At 36.0% G+C, this 23,782-nt stretch overlaps 1 protein-coding gene across 1 annotated transcript in view; it reads right to left on the bottom strand.

Annotated features, from left to right (window-relative positions):
• TRHDE (thyrotropin releasing hormone degrading enzyme) overlaps positions 1 to 23,782 on the bottom strand; it is a 647,634-nt gene that overhangs the window by 9,890 nt on the left and 613,962 nt on the right. Inside the window, exons 16-17 of the mRNA XM_007952466.2 lie at positions 7,244 to 7,411; positions 6,022 to 6,162 (exon numbers count right to left, since the gene is read on the bottom strand). Of these exons, the coding sequence (XP_007950657.1) occupies positions 6,022 to 6,162; positions 7,244 to 7,411 (309 nt within the window). The remainder of the gene's footprint in view (positions 1 to 6,021; positions 6,163 to 7,243; positions 7,412 to 23,782) is intronic.

Genomic DNA, 23,782 nt, shown 5'->3' with positions numbered 1-23,782 from the left:
AATTCAATTATTATTATGAAATGTGTAAAGACCTGGAGTTAGAAAACCAAAAGGGAAGAACATACTCAGCATTTCTCAAGCTGAAAGAACTGAAGAAAAAAATCAAGCCTTGAGTTGCAGTACTGAAAATTTCTATGGGAAAAATACGAATGATGTAGGAAACATCAAAAGAAGATGGAAGGAATACACAGAATCACTGTATAAGAAAGAAGTGGTCGATGTTCATCTATTTCAGGATGGGGGATATGATTAAGAACCAATGGTATTGAAGGACAAAGTCAAAGCTGCACTGAAAATATTGCAAAAAACAAAGTTCTAAGAATTGACTGTTTCAACAGATGATACAAACAAATGAGATGCTTCAACAAATGGATGCCATGCTAGAAGCACTTACATGTCTATGCTAAGAAATTTGGAAGACAGCTACCTGGACAACTGACTGGAAGAGATCCATAATTTTACTCCTTCCAAAGAAAGGTGATCCAATAGAATGTGGAAATTATTGAACAATTCCACTAATAACAAACACAAGTGAAATTTTGCTGAAAGTAATTCATAAGTGGTTGCAGCATTCCCTATTGATAGGGAACTTCCAGAAATGCAAACTGGATTCAGGAGAGGACATAGAACAAGGGATAGCACTGCTGTTTTAAGATGGATCTTGGATGAGAGCACAGAATACCAGAAAGATGTTTACTTGTGTTTTATTGACTATGCAAAAGCATTTAACTGTGTGGATCATAACAAATTGTGGATAGCACTGGGAAGAATGGGAATTTCAGAACCCTTAATTGTGCTCATGAGTAAACTGTACATAGACCAGGAGGCTGTCTTTCAAACAGAACTTGGATATACTCATGGTTTAAAATCAGGAAGGGTGTGTATCAGGATCGTATTCTTTCACCATACTTACTCAATCTGTATGCTGACCAAATAATCAGAAAAGCTAGATAATATGAAGAAGAACATGGCATCAGGATTGGAGGAAGACTCATTAACAACCTGTGATATGTAGATGACACAATCTTGCTTGCTGAAAATGAAAGACTTAAAACACTTACTGATGAAGATTAAAGACTACAGTATGCAGTACCGATTACAAGTCAACATAAAGAAAATGAAAATCCTCACAACAGGACCAATAAGCAGCATCACCATAAAAAGGGAAAAGATTGAAGCTGTCAAAGATTTCATATTCTTTGGATCCACAATAACACCAATGGAAACAGCAGTCAAAGAATTAGACATCATATTGTTCTGGGCAAATTTGCTGTGAAAGACCTCTTTAATGTGATGAGGAGCAAAGATGTCTCTTTGAAGACTAAGGAGTGCCTAACTCAAGCCATGGTATTTTCAATAGCCTCATATGCATGTGAAAGATGGACAATGAATAAAGAAGGCCAAAGAAAAGTTGATGCTTTTGAGCTGTGGTGTTGGTGAAGAATACTGAAAGTACCATGGACTGCCCAAAGGACTAACAAACCTGGAAGAAGTGCAGCTAGAATGCTCCTTGGAAATGAAAATGGCCAGACATAGTCTTACCTGCTTTGGTGATATTGTCAGAAGGGACCATTCCCTGGAGAAATGTAGCATACTTACTAAAGTGGAGGGTCAATGGAAAAGGGGACAACCCTCAAAAAAATGAACTGACACAGTGTCTGCAATGATAAGCTCAGATATAGCAAGGATAGTGAGTATGGTGCAGGACCCGGCTGTGTTTCTTCTGTTGTACATAGGGTTGGTATGAGTCAGAGCTGATTCAATGGCACCTCACAACAACGGGAGCAGATGAAGAAGAAAATCCTATTTGTAGATACACTGAAACCTCAGTCTTTGGGTTAGGGATCATTGTTTCAGTGAGACAAAACAGGCACACCAGGAACCAACTTTTTTGGTAGAAATTAAACTAAAGTAAACCATGTATATATATAATATGACATGATAATATCCATATGTCTATAAGGAAGACCAGTTAATACTATTATTCAAATTTATGTACCAATATTAAAGCCAAAGATGAAGAAATTGAAGATTTTTACCAACTTTTGCAGTATGAAATTGACCAAACCTGCAATCTAGGTGCATTGTTAATTACTAATGATTGGAATGTCAAAGTTGGAAACAAAGAAAAAGCACTGGTAGTTGGAAAATATGGCCTTGGTGACAGAAATGATGCTGGACACTGCATAACAGAATTTTGCAAGATCAATAATTTATTCATTGAAAATACCTTTTATTAACAACATAAATGGTGACTATATACCCGTGGACCTCACCAGATGGAATATGCAGAAATAAAATCAACTATATATGTGGAAACACATAATAGAGAAGCTTGATGTCATCAGTCAAAACAAGGCCAGGAGCTGACTATGGAACAGACCATGAATTGCTTATATGCAAGTGCAAGTTGAAGTTGAAGAAAATTAAAATAAGTCCTTGAAAGCCAAAATACAACCTTGCATATATCCCACGTAGATTTAGAAACTATCCGAAGAATAGATTTGACACATAGAACACCAATGACTGAAACATTCACCAGACAAGTTGTGGGATGACATTAAAAATGTACAGGAAGAAACCAGACAGCCATTAAGAAGATTGGAAAGGAAGAAATGAGGAAAATTGATGTCAGAAGAGACCCTGTAACTTGCTCTTGAATGAAGAGTAATTAAAGCTAAAGGAAGAAATTATGAAATAAAAGAGGTGAACAGAAGATTTCAAAGGGTAGCTGAAGAAGACAAAGTAAAGAATTATAACGAAACGTGCAAAGACCTGGAATAAGAAAACCAAAAGAGAACATGTTTGGCATTTCTCAAAATGAAAGAACTGAAAAAAAAAAAAATTCAAGCTTCAAGTTGCAATATTGAAGGATTCTACAGGGAGCTCTGGTAGCGTAAAGGCACTTGATTGCTAAGCAGAAGGCTAGCAGTTCAAACCCACCAGCCACTCCTTAGAAGGAAAGTTGGGCAATCTACTTCTGTAGTGATACTGCCTGGGAAACCCAAGGAGGAGTCGCTATGAGTCAGGTCCAATTCGATGGCACATAACAACAACAAAAAAAAAATGGGCAAAATATTGAACAATGCAGGAAGCATCAAAAGAAGATGAAGGAATACACTGAGTCAATGTACCAAAAAGAATTGGTCAATGTTTTCAACTATTTCAGGAGGTAGCATATGATCAAGAACCAAAGGTACTGAAGGAAGAAGTCCAAGCCCCACTGAAGGAATTGGTGAAACAAAAGTCTCCAGAAATTGATGGAATACCATTGAAATGTTTGGATAAACGGATGCAGTGTTGGAGGCACCCACTCATTTATGCCAAGAAATTTGAAAGACAACTATTTGGCCAACTGACTAGAAGAGATTCTTACTTGTGTCCATTTTAAAGAAAGTTGATCTAACAGAATGAAGAAATTATCAAACAATACCATTAACATCACATGCAAGTAAAATTTTGCTGAAAATAATTAAAAAAATGGTTATAGCAGTACAGTGACAGGGAACTTCTAGAAATTCATTCCAGATTCAGAAGAGGGCATGGAATGAGGGATGTCATTGCTGATGTCAGATAGAGCTTGACTGAAAACAAAGAATACCAGAAACATGCCTATATATATTTTATTGACTATGCAAAGACATTGGACTGTATGGATCATAACAAATCATGGATAACACTTCAAAGAATGGGAATTCCACAGCACTTAATTGTGTCATGAGGAACCTGAACACAGACTAGGAGGCAGTCGTTCAAACAGGACAAGCAGATACTGCATGGTTTAAAATCAAGAAAGGTATGTGTCAGGGTTGTATCCTTTTGTCATATTAATTCAATCTGTATGCTAAGCAAATAATCCAAGAAGCTGGACTCTATGAGGAAGAATGTGGCACCAGGTTTAAAGGAAGGTTTATTAACAACTTGTGACATGCAGATGGCAGAACTTTGCTTGCTCAAAGTGAACATAACTTGATGCACTTAATGATGAAGATCAAAGACTACATCCTTCAGTGTGCAGTACATGTTATCATAAAGAAAACAAAAGTCCTCACAGTGAGAAAAGCAACATCATGATAAAGGGAGAAAAAACTGAAGTTGTCAGGTTTTCATTTTACTCAGATCCAGAATCAACACCCATGAAAGCCAAAACCGAAACCAAACTCACTGCCATCGAATTGATTCCAACTCACAGTGACCCTCATTGGGTTTCCAAAGCTGTAAATCTTTGTGGAAACAGACTGTCTCATCTTTTCTTATGTGGAGCAGCTGATGAATCTGAACCATTGACCTTTTGGTTAGCAACTAAATGCCTAACCACTACACCACCAGAGCTCCATGCCTACGGAAGCTATGGTCCAGAAATCAGACGTCATACTGTACTGAGCAAATCTGCTACAAAAGACCTCTTTAAAGTGTTAAAGAACAAAGATGTCACTTTGAAGACTAAAGTGTGCCTGACCCAAGCCATGGTATATTCCATAGCTTCATATGCATGGGAAAGCTGGACAGTGAATAAGGAAGACTGAAGAACTGACGCATTTGAATTGTGAAGAATACTGAAAGTACCATGTACCATCAGAAGAACAAACAAATCTGTCTTGAAGGAAATACAGCCAGAATGCTTCTTAGAAGTGAGAATGGCCAGACTTCTCTCATGTACTTTGGTCATGTTGTCACAAGTGACTGGTCCCTGGAGAAGGATATTACTATTGGTAAAGTAGATTGTCAGCAAAAAAGGGGAAGACTCAGTGAGATGGATTGACACAGTGGCTGTGATGATGGGCTCTAGCATATCTCAAATATTGTGAGGATGGCACAAGACCGAGCATTGTTTCATCCTGTTGTACACAGGGTTGCTATGAGTTGGAGCCAATTCGATGGCACCTAACAACAACAACATGCATTATGCTGCACTTCAAGCCACTCTCTAAAGAAACTCTTGTGTATTGCATATTCATATACTTAAAGTAAAACGCTTGCATAAATTATTTTCACATTAAGTGTCTGACAATCCAGTCTATTATTTGCATGACGGCAAAGTAAACTCTAAGCTTCTAATCATTCCAGGTTCTGAACTGGAAATAAAAAAGGAGCCATTGTGCCTTATAGGGATATCAGTGCTTTCACTGACAATGAAATTATCTGTACATAAAAGTGTGTTTTAAAATGACACATCCATTTAAAGAAACTCCTTATAGCAGTAACTGATAAAGGTGTGCTTAAAAATAATAAAATCTATATACCATGTTTTAAGAGGAAGATCAGTAAGGCTTGTTTACTCTCTGGGGGCATTTATGTTTGAGAAGAACATGCAGCATTTACATGCTTTATAATAAATTTAATTTTAAAATACCACAGAGATTATAAGAGTAATAAGTTAACATTTATTATAGTATTTTTAAATATATAATGACATATTTGTTAAAGTGAGGCTGAGGAAATCTTACCATGAAACAAGATGTCCTGGGAATGAATTTACTACACCCAGAATCTTACAATTATTTAAACTGATTAATGTTCCTTCTCTGTATCATAGTTTTATTTCACCATTATGTATTTATATTTTTAAAAAATTTTAAACAATTCTATAAAACTATTTCGTTTTCTTGTTACTATGTCATATTTGGCTTATAAATTATTTTTTCCTATAACATGTTGAGGACACAAGAGTTTTATGATGTGATTTCTTCAAATCTTGGACAATTTGATAGATTTTCAGGAAAAAGTTGCTCCATTAAATCTTTGGCACTCACCATATTTACATATAAAATTAATTGAGGTTATCCATCTTTTTTTTTAAATTATCTATCTTTAGTAAATGAACAGTGTTATAGAATTGATAAAAGAATTCTAAGTTTTACATAAGTAGCAACACTATTTGGTTACCATCTTGGTTGACAATTTAAAATATAATCCTATTTCTTGCATCATAGTTATAACACAAAAGTTTGGGACTTTAATACTCATATATCTCTCTTAGCTTACTCACTCAGGTATGAATAATTGAATTCTTATTTCTACCTGGTATTTAATATCTTCCATTTATCTCTGAAAAATTTCCAGGCAAGGTCTCGGCCATGTGGATTTCGAGCAACATGGATTATGACATCAATTGCATCTTGATCCAGCACTACCTCAGAATTCAAGGACAGATTCAGGAGCCTTTAAGAATAAAATTTTGGAGACATTTTTAGTTCAGTGACTTAAATGTGTTTATAATCTTCCTAATAAATGTATGGGCGCTCTGGTGGCATAGTGCCTAATGCACTTGACTGCTAACCAGAAGGCTGGCAGTTTGAACCCACCAGCCACTCCTCTGAAGGAAGATTGGGCAATCTACTTCTGTAGTGACACCACCTTGGAAACCCAAGGAGGGGACTCTATGAGTTGGATAAATTAGTTTGTTATAGTCTTCAAAAGAAGAGTTCACTGTCAACTTTACTAATATAAATTTATTAGTGCAACAAGTTTTTGCTTATAAAAGGGAAATGGTCACACATTGTATTTCAAAATAAATATATTGACTAAACTCTGAAACTATATAGAGGGTGGAAAACTCACAATTCTCATTTAATGATGTAATATTCACTTAAAAAATTTTAATAACTCTTCCTTTTATAATGAAGCATTTTGATATATATATATCCATATATATAATAGTTATTAACAAAGGCATATTTCTCAAGTCAACTAGCTCTAGCCTTAACAGTTTTTCTAACCTTTGGGAAGACAGATTTTAGAGCTCTGGTAGCATAGTGGCTAAGTCACTTGCCTGCTAACCAGACGGCTGGCGGTTCAAACCCACCAGCCACTCCTCGGAAGGAAGGTTGGGCAATCCTACTTCCGTAGTGATACTGCCTCGAAAACCCAAGGAGGGGTCGCTATGAGTCGGGGACGACTCGACGGCACATAACAACAACAACAACAACAACAACAACAACAACCATATATTCAGAGCAACTCTGGTGGTGCTGTGGGTTAGGCATTTGGATGCTGACCAGAAGGTCAGAGGTTCCAATCCACCAGCTGCTCCATAAGAGGAAGATGAGGCAATCTACTTTCATAAAGATTTACAGCCTTGGAAACACAAATGGGGTCACTACAAGTTGGAATCGACATGATGGCAATGAGTTTGGTTTGAGCATATATTTAAGGAAATAAGAACAACTCCAGAGCAATTTGATTAATACAAGAATGCTTTCATTATACATTTACAAATTAATTAGAAAATTACTTGACCCACCTATTTAATAAATTCCTGTCATCACTACAAGTTAAAGCTTCCAATAATATTTTCTTCTCAGAAACTGCTGTAGTGGAGTGAAATTTCATCCATATGAATTCCCAGACGTCCTCATCCAGTAGTGAAACTCCTGTACAGTAGACGATGTCTCTAACATTTAGTGGTATTCTGAAGAAGTAACCCATGGTAGTTCTCTGTTAATTAAAAGCTTCATAGTATTGACAATAAAGACAGATCTTACTTTACTACAGTCAGTTGCAAAAGATGATTTTGTTAATTAGATTTTGTCTGAAAGTGAATAATATTGTACTAATACTATTCAGAAATATTGTTGAAAGATTAAAAATATGTGTTTTTTAAAAGTAAAATTATTATATCCATCCTTGAAATGCTGTTTAAATAAAATTATTAATATAAAGTTTTCAAAATTCAATTAAAACAGAGTGCTTTATATTTTGACTTATGTTTATATACTTATTATCCAGAAATTTAGCTCTTCTAACTAGTAGATACAAAAATAATAAGAAAACACTGGCTGAACAGACTAATTAATTTAGAGAATACAGAAACATTTTTCCTAAATTATTAGACAATTTTCTCTAAAGTTAATTTTTCCAAATAACTCTCCAACTTCTAGAACCTAGAAAAAAATAACATAGTTAATAAAGCATAAAAAGAAATGAGAACATATAAGATATTTTCCCTACCTTTATAAAAGCTAGACCAAAAAGAAATATAATAAGTTTTGACTTTGACTCCAAAAATTCCAAAATTGTTGTGGTGGAAAATTCTTTCAGCTGATTTAAATATCTTTAGCTCTTCATAAACTGGAAATTTTCATATCTACCTTGACAGCTCTGGTAGCATAGTGCCTAAGGCACTTGACTGCTAACCAGAAGGCTGGCAGTTCAAACCCACCAGCCACTCCTCGGAAGGAAAGTTGGGCAATCTACTTCCGTAGTGATACTGCCTCGGAAACCCAAGGAGGGGTCACTATGAGTCGAGGCCGACTCGATGGCAAATAACAACAAAAACACCACCTTGACATAGCAATTGTTTAAGTTGTATTCCTCCATATTGCTGTATATACACCATATTTAACGAGTGATTTAAATATTGATCTGAAAGGATATTCCAGCATTTAAAAAAAAAAATTCTGCTTCCCTAATATTCACTAACCCATTATTAAAACTTTCATCTAGAATTTGAATGTGTCTAATGATAAAAAAAGTGGTCTCTCTGGATAACAAAATACCACAATCCCTTCTGAAAACTTTAGGATCGTGATGGTTAAAACACTGCTATGCTGAAAGGAGTTATCTGGAAAACAGGAGGAAGTTTCTGAAGGACTAATAGAAAAATGTCCTTCAATTGTATTTTGTTAAGCAGCTAAGGAGGGCTAAAATCAGGATATGATGGCATTATACCAGATGTATGGTGTAGTAAGAAGTATCATAATGTCCAGAAATGGCTAAAATTATTTCTCTCTTCCTACAAGTAATTGAAGTGTTTGGAGAAAAGTCACTTGAACTTTGCTGACTAAAGATTTTTTTCTTTGCAGTGTCAGAGGCAAGCAATCTTTGTGTGTGTGTCTGTTTCTTTGATTTGTTTTTAAAGAAATGAAAAAGAACAAAAACTAGAAGAAAACAGCAAAGGGCTTCGTATCTTTCTTTTGGCTTCCCTGTCAGCCCTGAACCCCACTGTACAAAGTACCAATAGCCTTCCTGACTATTGGTGGTATGCTCTTCCCCTTGCTTTAGTTATGGAAGCTCACCACACTGTAAACAGAATTCACTAAGGAAATTTTGCTATCATATTCTGAAGAATGAGCTCAATCCTAATAGATAGGACAAGACATTACAGAAATGCCACTATCTCTATTAACTTCAATAAGAAAGTTAAGAAATGGAGACGTTCTCTAAATCAACTGCTATAAAAGTAATTTACTCCAAAGATTACAGGCTACAAAGAGTAACACTGCACAAATGCCATGACATTGGTTAAGAGATTAACATGATAATTTGTAAGAAATAAAAATAATATATCTACTGGAATTACCAAGTCATCAACTAATGCATATTTTCTTAATATTAGACCTAAAGGAACAGATTGCCTTCTAAGATAAATGTATTATGATATTAATAAAGAAAGGAAACACTCAATTGAATTAGGTTACTGTCTGCAGAACCAGTCTACAAATTCAACGGTTTCAAGTAGAAAAGGTACATAGAAATACAGGCATACCTCATTTTATTACTCTTTACTTTATTGTGCTTCACAGATATTGCTTTTCTAAAATTTATTTCTTATTTTTTTTACAGATTGAAGGTTTGTGGCAACCCTGTGTTGACCAATCTACTGGTGCCATTTTTCCAAGAGCATGTGCTCCCTTCATGTCTCTGTGTGACATTTCGGTAATTTTCACAATATTTCAAACTTTTTCATAATGCTATTGCACACCTAACAGGCTACAGTATAGTGTAAACCTAACTTTTATATGCACTGGGAAACCAAAAAAAAAAAATCACATGATTTGCTTTTTTGCAGTGGTCTGGATCCAAACCTGCAACATTTCCCAGGTATGCTTGTATAGAAGCACCAAAAGAAATGAAAAAGCAGATGTTAAACTATTTTTTAGAAAGAACATGAGTACCATATTTTGTTGTTTATTTGGTACTGTCCAGTTTATTCTGACTCATAGTGATGCTACTGGCCAGAGTAGAATTGCCTCACAGTTTCCTAGGCTGCTATCTTAATATGAGCAGATTGAAAAATCTTTCATCCCACAGAGCCACTGGTGGGTTTGAATTGTCAACCTTTTGGTTATCAGCCAATTGCTGATAACCAAGACTCCTCACTATCAAAATTCTATGTTGTTATCCAGTACCTGCTACTGATGTTAAACTGTGTCAGACACATACACAAATTAATAAATATGTTGGTCCATCCAAAGACCTGTACTTAACTAAAGGAGCATTAGAGGAAGAACATAACATTTTTGCATAGTACTATGTTTTAAGAAGGAGTTCTGGTAGTACAGTGCCCAAGACATTTGACTGCTAACAAGAAGGTTGGAGGTTCCAACCCACTAGCTGCTCCACAGAGGAAGATGGGGCAATCTACTTCCATAAAGATTTACTGCCTTGGAAACCCAATGGGGTTTGCTAGAAGTCAGAATTTACTTGATGGCAGTGGGTTTTTTTTATATCTTAAGAAAGGAGCCCTGGTGGTATGGTGGTTAACTGCTGGGCTGCTAACTGAAAGATTGGCAGTTTGAACCCATAGCTGCTCTGTGGGAGAAAAATGTGGCAATCTGCTTCCATAAAGATTTAAAGCCTTGGAAATCCTAAGAGGCAGTTCTATTCTGTCCTACAGGGTCAATATGAGTCAGAATTCACTGTAAGGCAATGAGTTTTGAGTATATTTTAAGGATCCTTGGTGATGCAGTGGTTAAGTGCTTGACTGTTAACCAAAAGGATGATTTGGACATGAAAGTATTTCCTATTTTCTTAGAGATGTCTAAAGAGCTCTGGTAGACTAGAGTGTAAGGCTGGTTAACATTTTTTAATAATGCTACATTTTAAGAAGGAGCTCTGGTGGTGCAGTGCCCAAGACATTTGACTGCCAACAAGAAGGTTGGAGGTTCCAACCCACTAGCTGCTCCGCAGAGGAAGATGGGGCAATCTACTTCTGTAGTGATACTGCCTTAGAGGTATCGCTATGAGTTGGATCTGACTCAACGGCAGTGAGTTTGGTTTGGTTTAACAAACATGAAGATAAAATAGACTGACTTTTATAAATAGTAATGATTTGTTGATAGTCATTGAATACTGCTTTTTGATGGCCAATAAAATATTAATTGATAGAAAGGAAAAATAATAACAGATTTTAAATAAATATACTATATCCTTTAAGAGGGTAGTATCAGTCACTGCCGTTCAGTCGGATGTGACTCATAGCGACCCTTCCTTCCTTGGGTTTCTGATGCAGTTTCACTACGAAAATAGAGATTGTCCAGTCTTCCTTCCCAGGAGTGGCTGGTGGGTTAGAACCGCCAGCCTCCTGGTTAGCAGTTAATTGCCTTAGGCACCACCCCACAAGAGCTCCTATTTTTTTTGGGGGGGGTTGTTTTTTGTTGCTAGGTCATAGGCCTTTCCAATGGGGGGCAGAGTAAAACCAGTGCAGTCAAGCTGAGGATTAAACTGGTCACAGATGACACCTCTCACTTGCAATATAGGGACTTAAAAAAAAAAAAAAAAAAAACTCAAGAGTTTAATTAATTACCTTTGGGCAATGTTCATTGTTGTCAAGAAAGAATTTCTGACAATAAGGATCTAGTCTTTTTTTTCATCATTGAAGTGATACTTGTTAAAATGCAGCCTTTGGGCATGGAAAAGGCCATAAGTTAGCAATGTACATAAGGAGCTGCTATGTGGTGAGTCATTCACAGGCATAGCAAGGTGAAGAAATCCTGAAAGGATACCCAGCAATAAAGTGTTGAATGAAATGACAGATCATAAACCTGAAGGAATCCAGCACAAGGTCTCCTGGGTAGAGAAAGTCCTCCAGGGCAAGAATGCTCTGAACAGGGGCAGGTCTCGTTCATCTGCAGCTGCAACCTCAACAGCTAAGAGAAAGAGCAGAATTTGGATGTGCCTGGCAAGGAACTTGAGGTCAAGTCTCAGGCTTGTCGCAGCCATCCCTCAGTGTAGCAGATGTGTCAACTTTGATACTATGAAAATGACACCACATATGCTTACAGACAGACATAATCTGAAGTCTGTTGATGATCCATTGAAAAATAATTCTAAGTCACAGCTACAAATTTCTAAGCTCTCAAGGGAAGAAAAATGGCTCTATTAGCAAAAGCTAGGATAAACACATTCACAGGTTCTGAGAGCTTCTAGGAAGAGCACAGAGAGAGTGATTTGCTTGAAAATACTGTTCTGAATTTCCTAGCATCTCTCCCCACCCTATCAACTTCTCACCCTGCTTACTCACTCACCAGATAAAGAATCAATGCACAGTTCACAAGATCATTTGTACTCATCACTGAAAATAAAACAAGACTGGTGAGCATTGTTATTTGCCAAGGGCCCACAGTTCCCAATGACTTCCATTGTTAATGAAACCTCCTTTTACTGCTAAATTTGTAAAGATGTTCTAATAACATTTTAGGAAAATTATTGCTCTGGGGACAGTTTAAGATCTCTTTGTATAAACCAAAGTCATTATGAACAAATGAAATAGCTTATTTGTTTGTAAAGCATGAGCTAAAAAACCCACAGAACCCATGGTTGTGAAGAGTATAAATGAATCCTATGAGACTCTTGATATCAGGATTACAGAGACAGAGGGCCTTTCCTCATGAACATGAAAATTGTTTATGAAAATGTGAATATCCCTATGGTCATTTCTCTTTAACTGCAGCCTCTGAAGAAAATCGTTTAATGGAATTTCATCATCTGGGACGAGAAGCTGCACTTGTTTCTCTCTAGGTCTGGGCTTTATTTCCATGATATACATGAATGACAAGCAAGCTACTCTCCCCGCTACTTTCAAACGGGATTCATGGAGCAATGTTCATCCGAAATGAAGGGTCTCCATGTTTTCTAGGGAACTAACATTACAGAAATTATTACCAAATTAGTGTAACTTGTTCTAAACTTTTGGTTTCATTCTTATTTTAAATAGGATTGTGACAGACTTAATTTGTATAATAAAATTTTTAAAAGCATGAAAGTTCAGTTTATAATGGTAAAGTAGTATTTTCATACTGTGGTGATATATTAGCCTTATTTATCTTGCTAAAAGCAACTGCTTAAAACTTAAATGCTTTGGGGAAGAAGTTAAACAAGTAGGAAGAAAAATAAAAGCAGATACTTTTCAGAAAAATACCCTTTTACAGAAACAACATAAAGACAGACTAGAAATACTTTACATTTTAATTAATTGGTATTTTAGTTTATTAAATGAAAATTGTGAAGTAGATTGGCAAATGAGAAGTAATTATGAATATTTTCAAACACTTTTCTATGAAACTTTAAGTTGCTGTTTTTTTTCTTTTTTTTTTGATAAAAAATCTGGACTCATCCAAAATATGAACAAGAAGAGACTATTGATTACGGTATAAACAGCAACTGAGAATAATATCATAAAGGAATATTTAAATTATGTGGTAAAATATATTATATTAAATATGGTAACATACATTTTAAAGACAAAGAGTTGGTTAAAAAAACCTGCATAATACCATTTTGACATGTTTTTAAATATATAATGTGGATATTCTTAGGAAAAAAAGACTCAAAGGATAAACAAGAAAATACTAACAATAGTTGTCCATGGATTTGGAGATTATCAGTAACTAGTCCTTATTTTAGGAGCTCTGGTAGTATAGTGCCTAAGGCACTTGACTGCTAACCAGAAGGCTGATGGTTCAAACCCACCAGCCATTCCTTGGAAGGAAGGTTAGGCAATCTACTTCTGTAGTGATACTGCCTCGGCAACCCAAGGAGGGGTCGCTATGAGTCAGGGCCGACTCGATGGCACATAATAAAAACAACGACAGTCCTTATTTTACTTAGATATTTTAAATTTAATAATTTTTACAAATACTTTATAAATAAAATAGGTCAATTCAAGTTATACAGATAAAATTCTGTTACCTATTGAAATAAAATACATTCCAATATCTAAAAATGCTATTAAAGTATATGCAGAAATAATTGATGATGTATTTTAAAGAGCTTCTAGAGGAAAACCACATTTGACAAAGGAAGAATCAAACTGTTTAAAAACATAAATTTTGATGTTTAATCTTGAATATGGGTTATTTCTAAGTAGGTCTTCATTAGACTTAATTCGGCCAGCTACTCTAAGATTCTAAGACTAGGCAAGTCAAGGTCAATGCTTTGGGCTTCATTTTTCATCCTAATTGGATGAAGCTAAAGTAAATGAGTTCTGAGGTCCATTCCTGCTCTGTTAGTACAAGATTCTTTTCATTAGTGATTGTATTAACACTGAATATGTGGGTTTAATTATTTTCAAAGACAATGAAGAAAATTCCACAAATCAGTAGCCTCTTTAAAAGCACCTTTTTCTTTCTGTGACACTATACATGCCACTGAAATAGAGGAGAGCCTACCATTCAATTAATTTTAACTAATCCGTAATTAATTAATTCATTTGAAAGATCATTTGCTACTCTAACTAAAAATTAAAAATACACTACACCCTTGTTTGAGGTTTCCTTTCCAACACTCCAAATCGTGTTCTGCCTTATAAGTGCTTGTAATCATACTTATTCAGGGTAGACAACCCATGATTTAAATTATCAGATTGAAAGATAGCCTGCATTTCCCAAAGGTCACAATGGCTCCTACCCCATCTCTCATTCTCCCCATATTCCTTAGCCTCTTGACTGCCGTTAGGAAAATCATCAGGAATAAAAAGTTTTAGAACAAATGTGTGACTTTTCTCACTAAGTGCCAGTTTCTACATCTGTAAAATGGGAAGAATTATTTTTTATGGGGTTGTTAGGAGCCATGGTTGCACAGTAGTTAAGTGCTTGCCTGCTAACCCAAAAGTCAGAGGGTTCAAACCCACCAGCCACTCCATGGGAGAAAGATGTGCCACTCTGCTTTTAGAAAGACTGATAGCCTTGGAGACCCTACAGCGCAATTTCACTTGGTCCTGTAGGGTTGCTATGAGTCAGAGTTGACTCCATGGCAATGGATACATAGGGTTGACACAGTGCCTAGCACGTATCAAGGGCTCAGTATGGTGTGCATAGACTACTGCTGAGGACATAGAAAAATGTCTCAATAAGTAGTAAAAACTTGCCTCCTCATTGTTATGATGACTATTATCATTTGGATAAGTGATAAGCCATATCCTTATCTTTCTCAAATGAGTGCTATTTATGCCAAAAGGTAGGAATAAAAATTTTAGACAATCTACAAGTAAATGAGAAATTTATATAAAAAATAACTGGCAATAAAATCTCAAGTTTAAGATATTACAATAAGCTTTTTATAATCCCACCTATTTTACTGGTATACCTGCCAATCAAATATGCCATATAAAGTCCTGCGACCAGACATGTTTTAAAATATTTGTACAATGGCTTCTGGCAAAGGGAGAACAGAATCCCATATAAAATGCACAGTTAGTGAAGGGTGAAGGGATGCTAGGCAACAATGCTATTAAATAGCATCTTTCAGGCCACAGAGGGCTGCTCTGTTTGCAGACAATCTTCTCACTTGTCCCCAGATAGCATTTGCACATTCCCACTCTGGTAGCATAGTGCCTAAGGCACTTGACTGCTAACCAGAAGGCTGGCAGTTCAAACCCACCAGCAACCCCTTGGAAGGAAGATGGGGCAATCTCCTTCCATAGTGATACTGTCTCAGAAACCCAAGGAGGGGTCACTATGAGTCGGGTCTGACTCCACAGCACATAACATAACATAAATGAATCTTAAGTCCAACAAAAAGGAATACTAAAATGTCAGAATAAAAGAAAAAAAAAGTTAAAAAAAAGTGAGCATAGCCCTTCAGACTTCAAAAAATAGAGTTGAATGAAAGAACACACTATTTATGCTTAAAAGATCTATAGTGTTCCAAAATGATGTTTGATACTTTTTTATATTTTAATTTTGCATGTTTGCAGAGAGGCACATAATGCTCTTTCTATATAAAAGAGAAAAAGGATTTTGGGGAACAGGATGGGAATAATCATTTTAATTCTTAACTTTCCAAATATATCAAAAGATTATGTTTTAAGATAACTGTATTCCTTTTAAGTGGCTTTTAAAATTCAAGTGAGTGCACTTTGAAAAAGACAAGATTTAAGGTGAATTAACATATATAAAATGACACTAAACTTTTAAGTCTCATATATAAAATCTCTATTATTTCTTTTAGTCATGTGCTATGGTTGAATTGTGTCCCTCAAAAAGATATGTGGAATTCATAACTGAATGTGAACTCATTTGGAAACATGTTTGTAAACGTGATTAGTTCAGTTAGTACGATGTAGGGTGGGTCCTAATCCAGTATGACTGATATCCTTAAAACAAGAAGAAATGAGACACAGAAAGAGAGATGCAGAGGGAAGATGACCATATGCTGAAAGAGGAAGAAACTGGAGTTACAGTTCACAAGGCCAGGCAGGCCCCGGACCAATGGAAGGTAGAAGAGGCAAGGAAGAGTTTGTTGCCTAGACCCTGCAGAGAGAGCACGACCCTGCTGATACCTTAATTTTGGACTTCTAGCCTACATAGAATTTCTGTTGTTTTAAACTGTTCAGTTTGTAGTACTTTGCTACTGCAGCCTAGATGAGGGTAGTGAGGGTTCACTATCTGGACTGCAAGATTTCACCAAACATAATTGCTAAGGCACAGAAACGTAGCAACAGGATTGCCCAGACATCAAAGAGAACGAGATGAAAAGGAGACATAAAAAAAATAGATAAAGTGAACATGAGTGAGAAACGTGCAGAGAAGCCAAAAAATAATGAGTGATGATGACAAAGACAGAAGTGATAAATATCTATAAAAAGGTAAAGGAAAAAAGAAGAAGAATTGGTGACTTGCCTAAATTTTTTCTTTGGCCTGGATTTTAAGCACATGCTACTGAAAAGCAAAGAACACTGCTATTTAATATATATCCAGAAACTATGACTTTCTTACAATCCATCCAGAATCGTTTAGACCCATCAAACCAAAAAACCAAATCCACTGACATCAAGTTGATTCAGACTCATGGTGACAATTTTAGGACAGAATATAATTGCCCCACAGTTTCCAAAGCTGTAAATCTTTATGGAAGCAGACTGCAACATCTTTCTCCTGTGGAGTGGTTGGTGGGTTCAAATTGCCAACCTTTTGATTAGCAGTGAAATGCTTTAACCACTATGTCAATGCTTTATAACAGAAGTATAAATATTTAGATATCCATGATGACACACTCAAAAACAGTGAGCAGCATATTGTTGATATAAATAACTCTAAAACCCTACAGCCTGCGGTATGGATTATACTCCAATGTAAAGAAAACAAAAATCCTCACAACTGGACCAATAGGCAACATCGTGATAATGGACAAAAGATTGAAGTTGTCAAAAACTTCATTTTACTTGTATCCACAATCAATGCACATGAAAGCAACAATCAAGAATTCAAATGATGTATTGCAGTGGCCAGATCTGCTGCAAAAGACTGCTTTAAAGTGTTCAAGAGTAAAGATGTCACTTTGAAGACTAAGATGAGCCTGGCCCAAGCCATGGTATTTTCAGTAGCCTCATATGCATGTAAAGCTGGAGATTGAATAAGGAAAACTGAAGAAGAATTGGCACATTTGAATTACGGTGTCAACAAAAAACATTGATTATACTATGGACTGCCAGAAGAATGAACAAATCTGTCTTGGATGAAGAACGGAGAATGCTTCTTAGAAGCAAGGATGGCAAAACTTCAGCACTTGTACTTTGGTCATGTTGTCAGGAGGGATCAGTCCCTGGAGAAGATATCATGCTTGGTAAAGTAGAGGGTTGGCAGCTCTGGTAGTATAGTGCCTAAGGCACTTGACTGCCAACCAGAAGGCTGGCAGTTCAAACCCACCAGCCACTCCACGGAAGGAAGGTTGGACAATCTACTTCCATAGTAATACCGCCTCAGAAACCCAAGGAGGGGTCGCTATGAGTGGGGTTCAACTCAACGGCACATACAACAGCAACAAAGTAGAGGGTAAATAAAAAAGAAGACCCTCAATGAGACAGATTGACACCATGGCTGCAATGAAGGCCTCAACATAGCAGTGATTGTGAGGATGGCAGAAGACCTGGCAGTGTTTTGCTCTGTTGTATGTAGGGTCACTATGAGTTGGAATTGACTTGATGCCGCCTAACAACCCTTTCATGACCTGTGGGACACAGAGTGCCCACCTACATTTTCCACCTCTGGGGATTATTAGGAAGTTACTATCCCACTTTGAGTGCAAGCATCCACCTGCTGGGGGCCTCTATAACTGCATGAATCTGAAGAACGGGCTTCATGCCACCAATCCCAGCAATAGAGATCCCTCAGGACACATGTGTCCCACCAATTATATCAAAATCCACATTACCTCAAAAAAGCATTTGTTTCATTCAAAATGCCTTTCAGAAAATATAGTTTCACCAAAAAAATTTATAATTGTAGTATAAGATGTGGAATGACTAATAAATTGACTATTCATTTATAGATATTTGTGTAAAAGAAAGGAGCCCTGGTGGCACAGTAGTCAAAGTTGCCAGTTGCTAACCAAAAGGTTGGCAGTTCAAACCCACCAGCCACTCTGTGGGAGAAAGATCTGGCATTCTGCTTCCATAAAGAGTTAGAGCTTGGGAAACCATATGGGGCAGATCTACTCTGTCCTATAATGTTTCTATGAGTCAAAATTGACCCAATAGTAATTATTTTTTGTAATAAAGATGAGATAAGTTTTTCCTTATAACCCATTGCCTATTTTCCATGACTCCTCAATTCATCTGCTCTATTCTGTTCCTGATTATTCACTGAACTATGCTCAGGGCCCTATAAATCTAAGTGTCTGCTGTGACAGGAAGTCTAAATTTATCAAAAAAATTAATGGCATTGTCTGAATCACAATAATTAGGAATCAGTACTTTAGGTTAACTGTTAAGATGAAAGATAAATGATTGCAATGACACATTAGTTACCAAAGGAAATATATAAACACCATTCTCATTCAAATTATGACTCAAGTCTGAGTGTCTATGAAAATTCCATTGGATTATATTGGGTTCCACCTTGACAGATAATGTTTGTTGCCCAGGAATAATTTATAGCAATAGTCATTGTCTTTTGTATTATTCGCACAAAGGTTGAAAATTACACAGATTTATCGTATCCATCAAAGTGCTATATCTATAAATAAGAGGGTTCTGTGCAATGTGGTCTATCTTCCCTAATGTACTGTCAAGGTCACTGAGGTTAACAAGGCTGATTATCCAGCCTGGAAGAATCTACTAAGGCAATTTAGTTAATTTCTTAAGCATGTAACCACCAAGTTGTCATGAGTAGGCAATAAGAAATGTATTTTTTTATCAATAGAAAAGTCCTCAACCAAAAAATTCTTTGGCCAAAACAAATTTTACTATTTATATGTACATGAACATCTGTGTGTGTGTGTGTATTATCCAAAATGGGTTTGAGCAGATATCTATATACAAATATATACATCCTGCTGGCTGTTGATTGTTACAGGATATAAGAAAATACTGGACTTTTGAAAAATATAAATATGTTTTATTTGTATAAAACTGGAAATTCCTACAGGTTCACTGAAATATACTTTGACCCAACCTGGCATGAGTGAACTAAAACATTATAAAATAAGCTAAAAGATATATTTTGCACCAGAAGATTATATAACTAAGAAAAAATATATTTAAAAAGAGTCAAATGCTTTGTAATTTTGTGGAAAAATGATAAACCTGAAATGTGTACATACACAGGTATAAGTAACTGGCAAGTACTATTTATAGCATTATATGTTACATAAGATGAATAAGAAAATAGCATGCACTGAATACCTACCCTGTATATTTTAGGCTAAAATAAGCAAGGTCAATTAATATATGACAATAAAATGAAAATCACTTTAATATTTTTCTATTTGAATTATTTTTTAATTATAAAAAGAATCTCAAGTCATTAGAAAAAAAAAAATAAGAAACTCTTAAACACATAAAAAATGAGGACAGGCACTTTGTTGTAAGTTTTGTGGTTGTTGTTAGGTGCCTTTGAGTCGGTTCTGACTTAGTGACTCTAATTACAACAGAACGAAACACTGCTCGGTCCTGCACCATCCTTACCATCATTGCTATCTTTGAACCCATTGTTGCAGTCCTGCGTCAGTCCATTTCATTGATAGACTTCCACTTTTTTACTGTCTCTATCTGGTAGCATAGTGGCTAAGACACTTGCCTGCTAACCAGACGGCTGGCGGTTCAAACCCACCAGCCACTCCTCGGAAGGAAGGTTGGGCAATCCTACTTCCGTAGTGATACTGCCTCGGAAACCCAAGGAGGGGTCGCTATGAGTCAGGGCTGACTCGATGGCACATAACAACAACAACAACAACAATCATCTACCAAGCCTGATATCCTTCTCAAGGGACTGGTCCCTCCTGATAACATGCCCCAAATACACGAAACAAAGTCTCGCCATCCTTGCTTCTAGGGAGCATTCTTCCAAGACAGATTTGTTCCTTCTTCTGGCAGTCCATGGTATATTCAACATTCTTCATGAACACCATAATTCAAATGCATCAATTCTTCCGTAGTCTTTCTTATTCACTGTCCAGCTTTCACATGTATATGAGGCTATTGAAAGTGCCATGGTTTGAGGCAGGCCCACTTTATTCTCTTTAAGGGACATCTTTGTTCTTTAATACTTTAAAGACGTCTTTTATTTGTCCAATGCATTATGTCATTTAATTTCCTGACTGCTGTCTCCATGGCTGTTGATTGTGGATTCAAGTAAAAGGAAATCCTTGACAACTTCAATATTTTTTCTGTTTATTGTGGTGTTGCTTATTGGTGCAGTTGTGAGGATTTTTGCTTTCTTTATGTTGAGGTGTCATCCACACCGCAGGCTATAGCCTTTGACTTTCATCAGTGCTTCAAATCATCTGCATATTGCAAGTTGTTAAATCTTTCTCCAATCTTAATGTGTTCTCCATCGTATCATCCAGCTTCTCGTATTATTTGCTTAGCATACAGACTGAATAAGTATGGAGAAAAGATAGATATAACCCTAATGTAACACTTTTCCTGATTTTAAACAACACATTATCCTCTTGTTCTTTTTGAACAACTGCCTCTTTGTGTATGTTCTGATTCCTCATGATCACAATTAAGTGTTCTGAGATTCTCATTCTTCTAAAAGTTATCTATAATTTGTCATGATTCACATAGTTGAATGCCTTTGCATAGTCAAACATAGGTAAACATCTTTCTGGTATCCTCTGCTTTCAGCCAAGATTCGTATGATACCAATAATACCCTTCATTCCACGTTCTCTTCTGACTCCGGCTTGAATTTCTAACATTCTCTACATTGTCAATTTTAGGTATATCTATAAATATGTAGGAGTCCCATGGTGGTACAAAGGGTTAACATGCTTGGCTGCTTAGCAAAATATTGGAGGTTCCAGTCCACTCAGATGTGCTGTGGAAGAAATCCCTGGAGATCTATTTCCTAAAAATCGGACACTGGAAATCCTACGGAGCACAGTTATACTTTGACACACATGGGGTTGCCATGAGGTAAAGCTGACTCAATGGCAACTTGTGATGGTAGTGTGGAGACATATGTATATAATAGATATTATCTATCTTCATGCCATGAAACATCTCTGCATTTTCTTTTTCCTACACAACTATGAAAACATATATTGATACCAGACAGTTATCCTCCTTTTCTAGAAAATCTTAAGAAATAAGGGTAGAATGAAGTTAGTGAAAGCTAAAAATTTAACTTGCAATCTGTAGCACTCCTTGATATTCTCTCTAACAAAGAAAAACAACCCAAAATATTGATTATATATCAAGTTTTTAACATAAAGCAGAGGCTGGTGTGTGACTCTTTTAATTTCCTTGTTATTGCCAAGAAATTACAAACCATCAAAGCTTGAACTTTCTCACTTTTCAAATATTTTAATATATACAAATGAAAATAATATTTGATACATTTTTCATCTAAAATCATTGTAATTCTACGTAAGTATTATCATACTATCATCAGAAGAAAAGAATAACATGAATTATTTTTATTTTGTAGGTAAAAGATTTAAGCTAGAGTGAATTATATGCATGGAACCGATCCTAAAGCCTCATCCCAAAATGGAAAAAGAAACAATAAAAGAATGTGATTAGTGTTAAAGGAATCTCCTTCCACATGGTAATAAAAATGCTGATGATATTTTAGGAAAGTGTGGAGGAAATCTATAGATGGCAGATATTGCAATGAACCTTATACTCAATGAAGCTGAATCCTTCAGTATAATCTATCCTCTGTTAAAAATAAAGAATATTTGGGAAGCTGCTAATATTTTTGTTGTCTATTCAGCTCTGCCTTAGTAAATAATTGTAATTAGTATTTTAAGTTTAATTGGCAAATGTTCCCTGGGTTGGTCATATAAATCTCTATTCACTTAGCACTTGTATTGTGATAAACAGTTGGGTAGTTAAAATACAGCTATTCTATAACTAATTAATAGACATACCTTTTGATAAGTGATATTGAACAATATTTTAATAGTATTATGCCAGAAATTGGTATAATATCAGACAAACAATACTAGCATGATAGGAAAATTCTTATTGGCTCAAATGGGGAAAAAACAATTACACTAACAAGAAAAAAATTAAATCAAGTCACCTTCAAAAGCATAACTTAAAATATCTTTAAAAAAATACTATTGACTATTTGCCTCTATTCATGGTTAGTAATACAATTTTTAAAAATAGTAAAATATCAGGAACAAATTTCAATGTGTTGGAGGAAAAAAACAAACAACTGCATGATTATATCTGTACTTTAAATTAAAATATAAAATCATTAATGCATACAGATTAAAAACTAAATGGAACTATAAGAAAACAGATAGAAATATGCACTTACTGGGGTTATATTACCTCTACAGGCAACTGAAGTCTCTGCTACACCAAAATGTAAATTGAAAATACATTCAGACTACCCTCTCAGGTAGGTCATTCCAGTCAAATACTGATATCATGATGGACTGAACTGAGTTAGTATGTAGTGAATACTCCAACATCAAGGAAAAAAAATCACACTTTCATTGAGATTCCAGAGAAGCTTGGGAGAAACAAGAAATCCTCTTTTTATTCAGGGGTTGTTGTTGTTGTTGTTGTTATATGTCGTCAAGGTGGACTCAACTCATAGCGACCTCTCCTTGGGTTTCTGAGGCGGTATCACTATGGAAGTAGATCACCCAACCTTCCTTCCGAGGAGTGACTGGCCACCATTTAAGTAATCTTAACTTATGTAGATCTATACTTATATATAAGGTGCTCTGGTGGCATAGTGACTAAGGCATTTGACTGCTACCTAGAAGGCTGGTGGTTCAAACCCACCAGCCATTCCTCAGAAGGTTGGGCAATCTACTTCCATAGTGATGCTGCCTTGAAAACCTGAGGATGGGTCACTATGAGCAGGATCCAACTTCACGGCAGTGGTTGTGTAATATTTATATAAAAGGAGCTCTGGTGGCTTAGTGCCTAAAGCATTTGACTGCCAACCAGAAAGCTGATGGTTCAAACCCAACAGCCACTCTGCAGAAAAGACTGAAAAGACTGAGCAATCTACTTCCATAAAGATTTACCCCCTAGGAAACCCAAAAGAGGTCACTATGAGTCAAAATTGACTCGATGGCAGTTAGCTTGAGCTGGATTTGGTTTATATTCATAAAAATGGTAAATCAGATAGTGATTATTGGATATGAAA

The sequence above is a fragment of the Orycteropus afer genome, unplaced genomic scaffold (assembly GCF_000298275.1).
Source record: "Orycteropus afer afer isolate SDZICR_OR568_19922 unplaced genomic scaffold, OryAfe1.0 scaffold00339, whole genome shotgun sequence".
In the NCBI taxonomy this organism is placed as follows: Eukaryota; Metazoa; Chordata; class Mammalia; order Tubulidentata; family Orycteropodidae; genus Orycteropus; species Orycteropus afer.
This window is presented reverse-complemented; position numbering and strand designations above follow the sequence as displayed.